A 10,623-nucleotide genomic window follows, 5' to 3' on the forward strand; every position below is an offset into this window, starting at 1 on the left:
GGGCCCTGGCCCCTGCCCCGCTGCGCTCCGCCCGTGCGGCCGGGCCGCGCCTCCTCCCGCAGCCGGGCCCGAGCGCTCCCGGCAGCCCCCGCGCCGCCGCAGCCCCGCCGCCGCCGCTCACGTGACCGCACGGCGGGCGGGGGGGGGGGGGCGGCGGAGAGGGAGGGCACGTGACCGCGCGGGGCGGTAGCACGTCATGCGTCACGTCCTACGTCACGTCCTGCGTCACGAGGGGCGGGAGCCGGACTTCGCCTCAGGGCTCCTGAGCGGGGCTGGGGCCTCCCCTCAGCCCGGCCCCCCTCAGCCCGGCCTCACAGCTGCCTTCTATAAAAGCATCTTCCAGAAGTGGCTGAAAAAAAAATAAGTTTTAACCAAACCCGCACAAGCCTTGAAGTTTAGTAAAAAACACCACCAGCAAGCCTGCCCCCACAGGCTGGAGCACGGCTCTACTTCGGGCCCATAAAAAAAATAAACTGTTCTAACCGGCAGCTAAGTCTGCAGGGGTTCCTGGCACTAAAACGTCACCACCTTCTCTACAAAATATGGCCAAATGGGAACAGAGCCCTGCCTGCAAAGCAAAGGCAATGACAAGCTCCCTGCTTCACGGGTTGGGGAAGGCACAGGCAGCGGCTCTGAGAGAACAGCACTGTACTGCAAATAAACAGAAAATAATGAAAATATCCTATAAGTTCCTATAAGGTTTCCACAGTGTTTTCAAAATTATGTTCTGCCAGTGACATTTTCGGTACATCGCTTCTCTAAAGTCAAGCTTGTATCCTGTGTTATGGTCTGTATTATTCCTAACACCCCCCCACACACAATTTTTACACATCTTGAACAAAATTAGGCTGTGAAGATCTGCCTCCAACACAACTGATGTCTCAGTGTCTGGTTAAAGGCACAACTTGGACAAATATAACTTCATAAAGCAAATTAAACCCATGGGGTTCAGGTATGCTGAATCATTTCTTTATGATGCAAATCCATTTGACAGCAAAATTCCTATTTATTAAGGACCCCCCCCCAAATACATAAATAAATAAAAATCCATCAATCCATAAAAGACTTTTTAATGCAACTTCATTGAGGATGCCCAAAAACCTGTTTCTAGCTGACTGATGTTCGATTTAGTAGAGGCCTGGACAAGAAGATCAGGTTGTCCCGTTCCTGCCTTTGCTCCCCCCTCAGTGGCTGTCCCTCCCTTCTTTTGCTCTCCTCGGGTTAGCAGCGTTTCTCCTCGAAATGCAATGCCTTTTCCTGAGGCTATTTTTCTACAAGACTGCATCAATTGCTTCACTTTAATTAGCAATGGCAGCTTTGCTTGAAAGAGGAAAGATTAAATTGAGCCTGTTCCAAGCTACACAGGTTTCATGTAAATATACATGCTGGGTAAATAACAATTCCAAGGGGGGGTTGTTTGTTTGTGTTTGTTTTTAATTAATGCCTTTTTGTAGGTAACCTAGAGCTTTGGAAGAGAGTAATCAAAGAAATTACCTTTCCCATTGAAAAAAATGGAATCAAAGCACCTTATAACGAGGTATCAGGACGTGATCTAGTGAAAGATGAGTGGTGAGGCTCTTGACAGGCTGGTGGGCTTTACTCTGTAAAATAAGAACGTACAGAGATAAACAGAAAGGGCAATTCACAAAAAATAAATGTACTTAAAAGTAAACATTAAAACAACGCGAGCATAGGCAGCCTTACGGCTGGTCTCAGACTTAATGGCAGGTGTCAGATACGCAGTCAGAACACTGAGCCATCTCTGAGTGTCTGCTCATGAGCCAAGAGTGGACCAGAAATTAAATTAATGACTTCTTGATACTATCTGTAATTATGTTACCTTATCCTACCTCCCACTGACAGAACCTGACGTGCACAAGCACTTCCTTTTGTCTTTATGAATGGACCCAATTTGTCTGACCATGGGCGCTACATGCAAAGAGAAGCACAAAGAGGCCAACCCCTGAGCGGAGTGACTGACTTGCTTTGTACTTCGTAGGTGTCTGACAATCTTAAGTTTTTCTTTCTTGGCAGAAACAGCTTAATGGGCAGCAGTAATAACACTTCTGCATGGAGCAATACACTTCTGACAAAGCAATCTGCACCCAAACACCAGCAGCATTAAAGAAACCAACGTACAACGTGGTCGTAACAGCACGGCAAGGACAGTTTAGACTCCGTCCCTCATCCTCTCCCTTTAGAACGACTGCCCTTCCTCATCACAACCCCCTTCACATCCACACTGCTGCTCAGCTCAACATCAACCAAAACAAAAGCCTTTATTCTTCGTAGCATGTCATCTTCACACAGATGGGCTCCACATCCCTCTTCCCGTGGTCTCCTACAGCCCGGTTGTGCCCTTACAATGGAAGCTGGGGCTGCAAACTTCCAAACACACCTCTCAGTCACGCTGAAACTAGAGATGACCCTAAACCCAGACCTATAAAAGTACTGTTTCCCAAAGGCCTTGCATTTTGATTTGCAGTAAGCATGAACTTAACAAATACTGTTTAATAATTTATTAACTTTTCCCATTAAATAGTACATTTACTCAAGAAGACTTAAACAACTTTCTGATAATTTTTATTTACAGTCTGCAGTGTTCTGTAAAACACACTAAAACAGACTAAAACACTCAACATATATATTTTCAAACATTTAAATATAAGCACAGTTTATTCAAAAGTAATTCTACACACTACTTTTCCATAAAAATATAAAAAATAGTTTAGTTACTATATTTTACCTAGACCAAGATATTTAAGAATTCTTCCACACGTGATGCCTCCCCCCAAGGAAAGGTAACTCCAACAGTAAGAAATGCAGGAGATGGCATCACAAATTAAAAGACTAATGCCAACAGCTCAAGTCCACCAAAAGAACAAATAAGTTTCAATTTATAACCAGCAAGAATTGTTCTGCAGTATGCTTGGATTTTTTTTTTTTGCACTAACTTGCTTCTCCCGTACCAGATTTCCACAGACACGTACACACTTCGGCAAAAATAATGAACTGATTATACTGCAGGCTATAATGCCAGTTTGCATTGTTGAGCACATGGTGACTGGCAATCTTGCATTACAGATTTTTTTTTTCCCCTCAAAAATATCAAAATGGAAATGCTGTCCTTTGGACCTCTTTTGAAGGACAACTCCACTCCTTACTGAGCATCCCATGAAAATAGCCTTTCTTCTCTCTCCTAAAAAATAGTGCCCGTTTTTGCTCGTCACTACCATTTCTCTGGCTTTACCAACTATACTCTGTGTGGAAAGCTATTGGAGTTCTGAAAAAACACCCACTCAAGCCCTTCTCTCACTAGGATACATTTAATTTACAAAAAAAAGGCACAAAGATGAAACTCCTAAGCAGCATCAGTCATAATTCTTCCACTGTGCACTGCTCCTCGTTCTTACATAGACAATGCTACAACAGACTCTGTTTGTCTCAGAAAAGTACTACAAAGACAGGAAATATGGAAACAGGCAAAGTTGGAAAGACTAAAGCCTCTGTACAGTACAAGTAGCATATTGATCGTTAACAAATGAACACTATTTAAAGTTTCATGTTGCAATTAAGACTCGACCTGGAAGCATCAGGAAAAGCCATCAGAAGAAAAGCTCAGCAGCATATACCACATTTGTTAACAGTGAGATGGAAAGCCCTCCGTGTGCAACATTGTGCATTCGGCTCCAACAACAGCCAGTGTACAACTTCTAACAGATCTTACATCCTAAATGTAAGGGAAGTTGCCATAAACAGAGTAGTAGGATGTGATGCACAGCATGATCTGCGATAAAAAGCTTTTGCTTTCCAGCATGTAAACATCCAGGTTACTGGACCTTAGCTCGTATAAACAAATCTGATGATAGATTTTTAAACTAAAAAAGTAAAATTTCCCATAAAAGGATAAACCACAAAAATACTCTGTCAGTAAGTTTCACGTGCCATTTAATACCTTTCATGTCCTATGAACTACGCAAAACATTTAGAAAGTTTTAGCAGTAGAAATGTTGACCAGGTAAACTGCTTGGCAACCACGTGCTCAGAACATCTTTGAAGAATGTTATAATTTGCTCAGCAACAGTTCTTCACTACAACATCTTATTTCTTCTTCTTTTTCTTTGGTGGCTCATCATCAGAACTACTGTCTGTGCTGCTGCTGCTACTGCTCGAGGAGCTAGAATCTGATTCGAACTCTGAAGAAGAAGTAGTACTACTCGAAGATGGAGACGACGAGGAAGTTGAGGAGCTCTCATCACTGTCACTATCATCGTCAGAAGAGGAGGTAGAGGAATCTTCACTGTCAGATGACGAATCGCTAGCTGAGCTGACACTGCTGCTGCTGCTGGAACTCGTCACACTTTTAGATCTGAAAGAAAACAAATGCACAGATGAGAACAGGCCTGCTACAGACAGCATTACAGAGCGCTCTTTATACTCTGTTGTAATCCAAAGACCAATTATTCAGCCTGAAAATTTCCAGGCCTAACAATTTAACAATCTTCCTTCCCTCCTGCTCCCAACCTCCCCTTCCATTCTGAACAAATTAATTTTGGCCCTTTGAGCATCAGCAGAATGACACCATGCACATGATGTAAGTTGCCCTGGACAACACGAAAGCCCAAACTGGACTACAGGAAAAAAAAAAAAAAAAAAAAAAAAAAAAGGTTTGAAAGTCAGCAAGGCTCCTCATAGTAACAACTAGCGTCTTCACTGACTCGCCTAAATAGAAGAACAAAGTTGCAGGAAAAGCATGAATGTGCTGTACCACTAAAGCCTGAGGGGAAAAAGTAACAAAGCTCAGATCCCTAGCACTGCAATAAGAAGTGAAATTTTGGCAATGTGAGTTGGTGGAAGTTTCGACAGTGAGATTTCACAAACGTCAGAATTGTGCTCAACGGAAACCATTCCTAGATTACTCCTGGCAGAAGAACCCACACTACCTGCCACTACAGCATGCTCTTGTTTTCGGGGTGGAAGAGAAGGTATGGAAACAGTCCAGGGTAAAGATGGAGTCAGGAACACTGTAAAGTGCCTTTCTCTAGGCTCCGCAATTTAATTTTTCTTTTTTTTTTTTTTTTTTTGTCTTCCATGTCTAGCTCTTACTGTAAGGCCGCTGTTCTCAAGATCAAGGTCTTTGCTGAAGTGACGTAATAGGAATTCTAAGAAAGTACAATTAAGTTCTTCCATAAATCTTTCTCCAAGCAAGATGTAAAGGTACTAATCCACCCTTCTTCCCACCAAATCAACCAAACACTACGCAAAAATGCTAGAAAAAAGCTACAAATCTGCATTACTATATCTCAGTGTGTGATTCACTATAAAAATCCAGGAAATGCCTACGTTAAATCTACTAGAGAGTAATGTTTTTGCCATTAGATCAGCCACTGCCTAGTCAACTGACAAATCCGAATGCTTGTAACAAGCTATGAACCACTGAAGTTTTTATAATACACGGGGCATCGGTCCCCTCTCTGTGCACAGACAATGCCAAAATCCATAAAGGCCGGTTAAATACAGACACTGTTGGTGCAAAACGAGTCACAAGATAAGAAAAACAAAAAAGTGTCTATTTTAAAGTGGCATTTGGCAAACTCCTATACAAACCAGTAGGAATCTAAACAATTTGTATTGAATGTGCAGACCCACTTACATGGGCAAGGATCAGAGGATCCCCTGAACTTGAAGAACTTTTTTTCCCCAGAGACATCCATGTATCTGAAACATCAGATACAACACTCAATACCTTCACCTCGAAGGAAGCAACGGCTAGATCCCTGAGCAAAGAGCAAGCAGATGCTTGTTTCAGCTGATGCAATAGGTGGCCTATTGGTAGTTAGGAAAGGAAGATGGACATGGGAACACGCAAAATTCACCTATTTTACCTTGTCCTAATTAGGTAACGTGACATCCTAGGTGCTACACATCGGGAGATCTCAGATTTGTAGGTCTACTGTACCACTGGAAAAGCACAACATTTCTCCAGCAGATAAGCATTCATTCTCCTCCAAACAAGCTCACAGATGTTAACAACTGATATTATTCCACGCATGATGAACCACGGAATTACTGCTGCATTTGGTAACATAGGCTATCACCCTTCTCCGAGATTTTACCCTTTCTAACTCCACTGCAATCAGCTAACAGCCCCAGGTGATTTTAAACATGCTGCTTAAATCAAACCTACAAAGCCGGGCACAATCACCTGGCTGTTCACATGCTGGACTGCCTGAAGGAAGAAGTGAATTAGGACACAGCTTAGGACCCTTCAGACAGGCAGCACAAAGGGGCTTTTGGCTAATAAACCAAGTACGCCACATAGGAGTGATGAAGCCAACATCAGCTCAGAGACAGTTCTGTGCCACCTAAGGTTACAACATTGTCCAACTGTAGTTTTGCCTGTTCCTGTTTTTCTGGTTAAGCCTGTAGCTTCCTTATTACTGTTTATATCAAAACAAACACACACTATGTAAAAGGTTAGCGCTCACTGCTGCCAGAAGTCTCACTTTTGCATTTTTTAAATCTGGAACTTACAAATCCATTGCTTCGCTGAATTTTCTGCATTTATTTTCTCCTGTATCATACTAAAGATATAAATACCATACGACCTGGAAAGGAATTTATGTTGATGGATTCTATACTTGCATAAAAACAGGGTAACAATTCAAGCATAGCGAAGTTTTTAAGTTTTAAGGAAAAAATGGTCAAACCACCCCCCAACCCAAATTCTTTTGTTCTTTTCCTTTTGGCAGTGGTTTAGAGCTCAACTGCTCTGAAAATCATGCCAAGTAGAAGACTGCAACACATGAGAAAGCTGAGGAAGGAAGAGATCTGAACTATACTGTTAAGAAACAGCTAATTTATGGTCTCACTAGCCGTAGATAATTCCAACAATAAGGGAACGCTACCAAGGAAGAAGCCCTTGATAAAACATATTGTTGAGAGTAGGGCTAAGATACTAACCAAGTGTTCCAATGAAGCCAGATTCAACATGATAGCTTCACATAAAGGCATGTTTTAAAAAAACGCTCTGGCTCATTTAATGACTGACACACAAAGCAAAAGGCCTTGCCTTTTTTAAAAAAAACAAGGCTGTTTTTAACTGGTCAGATTTAGAGACAGAGGACAGTCAACTAAAGGCAAAGAGACAATGAGGCGATTACTGTACAGACATCCCCGTATGTAAGACTTGTAACGTGATTAGCAGGAGTCCTACAGCCAGGGTTCTAGCTGCTCCTGAAGGATTTTGCTAATAGAGACTGAAGTGGATTCCCATGCTAGCATTACTGCATTTGTAAAGGAGGAAGAGTGGCAAAAGAACTCTTGGCTCAAATTACTATGTTTTTTCCAGGGATGGAGGATGGTAAAGGAGGAAATGTTTAGTTCCTGCCTTTTTTATTTATTATTCTTAAGATACGCATTTCATTCTCTAGACAAAGCTTCAGAGACAGACAGCTGGTAAAGAAAAGGGATGAAAACAAAAGGAAGGGCAAGATGGGTAAGTGGAGAGAGTACAGCCTAGAAGCGGTATGCCATTCTTGCACAATTGTTTAAACTACTTGATGAATGTTGAGGCAGAAATAGGAAGACTTGTTATTAAAACAAGATCTCACAGAGATAGGAGAATGACCAGGGAGAAAAGCAGAGGACAAAGAATTTAAAGTTTTTGGACGGGGAAGAGTAGAAATTCTCCCAAATCTCTGCCGTGCAAATTCGCACAAGAGGCTAAAAGCTTAACACCAAATCCGTATCTGCAACGTTGACTTTCAGTTTCCACACACGCCCCTTCCAAATTGCCTGCTGCAATACCCAGTGCAAGATCACACACTGAGCAGCTGTACAACTCGTCATCATTCCCCACATACCTTTTTTTCTTGGTCTTCCTTTCTGCAGTACTTTCTCCAGCGCTAATTAAGGGGGGGAAAAACAATGCCTTTGATTAATGCAGTAGGAAAATTATGTGTTACATAGCAGCACAGAGGAGCTGAGTTCAGTATTAGTAAACTGCTATCCCACTTGCAGAAATCTGCACTGCCCAAAGCTCCTTTGGTATCTATTTTCAGTTGCTATTCACACTAGAAAAACATTACCTACAAATCCAGGGGGGGAGCAGCAATTCACCTCTAATTCTCTGTGTTAAGAATGCTTTACTCACCTGTACTTCTTTCCTTTGCATCATACAGACAACAACATCTTGGGATGGGAGAAGCAGAGGGGAGGATACAGATACAAAAAAAGTTCTGTGTACCCATATTTAGCAACAACTGAACCAACTGAAACAGGATTAGAAAACTGGATTAGCCTGTAGCTTCCATCGTGCATTTCTTTCAGGTACAAAAGGCACAAAACAATCTATTCGTCTTTCAGATTGCCATGTGTTCATACACTCACAGAATGTTTTAGCAGTAAAAGAAACTTTCTTTTGTGGTATTTAACAAACCACTTTAAGAGATTTTTACTAGTCTTCAGTTTGGGAATTTTTAAGTCTCTTTAAATATTTCAGTCATGTTTACCAGTCACATCTTCTTTGCATCCTCTTTTTCCCCGCTGTAGGAAAACAGCACTAATTCAACCTGGAATGCACATTTGTGATTAAAGTAATCCCTCACCATGTACTTACAACACAATGTGCCACTGATATGTGACAAAGTTGCTCTTTTATGAGCCAGGATACTTTTGCCTCAACTGAAATTACTACTGAAAGCCACCTTAAGTACACAGAAATAACAGTAACCATTGAATGAGAAAAGTTGAAAATGCATTTCATTTAGCAATTAGACAGCAGTGTGCGCTGGTAACACGTTCCTTCTTCTGCCATTTCCTGGAGTTTTTAAGTGTAAACTATTTTTCAATAAAAGTACCCAATGCCATTTGTATGCTGGCAAAATGAGATTTTGCAAGTTTTTCTTTTTCATAGCGGTTGTGTGGAAGTATTAGAATTCTTACATAGAATACTTTTCCACACCCCTCACCAAATCCTGTCGACCAGAGGAAAGAGTCATCGATCCTCAAGCTTTGAAGCAAACTCTAATCCCTCCTGTACCACTGCTCATATTGCTATTGTCAAGGCCATATGCCCTTGCCTGGGTAGGCAGGGATGAGCACCAGTGTGAGCACACAGGACTACACCCCAAAGCACCTGTGGAGAGGCCTGTGACTAGCCCAGGCTGCCACGGATAGGCCTGTGCCTCCCCCTAGCGTTTTAACACATGTATAAGCTTATGAGCTTGCTACTTTATGAAACCACCCGAGAGCCGTCAGTCAGCTGCATATCAAACAAAGCGGCTTCGTTACGCTTGGCTGTTCTCCCTGCGGCACCACACGTTGCCTCCAGAACCATAAATGAAACTCAGGAGTTCTAGTTTTAGTTTATTGTAGCAGTTTTTACTAAGGAATAAACATCATCTCACCCTTCCTTCCCTCTCATCTCCTCTAGGACTGAGGAGCAGCAGGCTCTACTGACGCCAGCAAGCTAAGCAGTGACAGAAAGTGGGTCTTCAAATCCTCAACCTGCCGCACAGGAACTGAAGGAACCACGTAACTGAGGAACTCCAGAAGCTGTACTCTATTACAAAGAGCCTCCGGCTATTTTAACCTTAGCTCAGTAGACTTTATTTTTTGTTTCAGATGCATTTAAAACTTTTTTGACCCAAAGCAACAAGCAGGTGTTAACAAACAATGCTTTAATTTTGTGGGATCCGAGTGCACATGTACCACCTACCATACACAAGGGTTCTGATACTGAACAGACACCTCGCAGCCTGGAGGAAAAGACAACAGAAAAAGCCCTAGGACACCATTCTTCCCACCCGCCCACAGAATTACCTTTTCATTAATAAACCAGACATTCTCATTCTGCCAACCTCACCTTTGTTGCAATAACAGTCGCTTTTCTTTTTCTTTCAGAACTTTTGCTAACTGGGCTGTTCTCGAAGGTCTGTGCAGGTATTTTCTCTTCCCTGTACATTCGTACGTCCAATGTCCGAACTCCAAACATTTCTGACATCTGACATGCTGCTTGTTTGCCTCCCTGTAAAAATGCAGAACTGCGTTAAGCGACTGATTCCGAGTCTGTTCTACCTATTGAACAAATGGGAATTTTCTTCAGCACCCAAGTTCTTAACAACACATACAGCTATGTTTAAACCAGAGCGACATTCGTGGGTGCTTTAACTATTACACATCTTGAACTGGGACAAGAACAGTACCATACACACAGCATTTTGGCAAACACGTGCTTCTTCCGTTACCAAAATACTCTCATATCAACTACTTATGAAAGAACAAAGAAACACTTTTCTCTGTTCCAGAGCTCCAGCTTAAGCCTTCTCCTGCTGCAGTAGCTAATGCTGAACTACTGACATTAACTGTCACCGCATTGAGCAACCGAACCTGAATTTCACTTTATGCTTGCACAAGCTCCTGGTAGCCCAGCTTGCAATCTTTGTTTCCATGTCCTGGTATCTAACCCTCAACTGCTGAGTGCTTCCAAATCAACACCAAGAGCCTGGGATTCTGAGCAAGTAAAACAGAGTTGCTCCTATTTGTAACTTACTTCAATTTATTAAAGCCTTTCAGAAGATTTACTGCAAGAACGGGTTCTTGTTTACTTACTACTCTCTG

General features: G+C 42.2%; 1 protein-coding gene across 1 annotated transcript; it reads right to left on the reverse strand.

Annotated features, from left to right (window-relative positions):
* Positions 1–2,645: 2,645 nt before the first annotated feature.
* On the reverse strand, positions 2,646–10,222 carry ZCCHC10 (zinc finger CCHC-type containing 10). The gene is made up of 4 exons (XM_035338955.1): positions 10,214–10,222; positions 9,869–10,080; positions 7,866–7,907; positions 2,646–4,369 (listed from the first exon to the last, which is right to left on the reverse strand). The coding sequence occupies exons 1-4, from the start codon at positions 10,220–10,222 to the stop codon at positions 4,102–4,104; spliced, it is 531 nt and encodes a 176-aa protein (XP_035194846.1). The 3' UTR covers positions 2,646–4,101.
* Positions 10,223–10,623: the final 401 nt, after the last annotated feature.

The sequence above is a fragment of the Oxyura jamaicensis genome, chromosome 13, assembly GCF_011077185.1.
Source record: "Oxyura jamaicensis isolate SHBP4307 breed ruddy duck chromosome 13, BPBGC_Ojam_1.0, whole genome shotgun sequence".
In the NCBI taxonomy this organism is placed as follows: domain Eukaryota; kingdom Metazoa; phylum Chordata; class Aves; order Anseriformes; family Anatidae; genus Oxyura; species Oxyura jamaicensis.

Bases quoted from the DNA above. Each gene is read 5' to 3' on its own strand.
- ZCCHC10 (XM_035338955.1), bottom strand. The intron at 7,908-9,868 runs GTGAGGTTGGCA...CCCCTTAATTAG, and splicing joins CGACTGTTATTGCAACAAAG to CGCTGGAGAAAGTACTGCAG. The intron at 4,370-7,865 runs GTATGTGGGGAA...GTTTTCTTTCAG, and splicing joins AGGAAGACCAAGAAAAAAAG to ATCTAAAAGTGTGACGAGTT.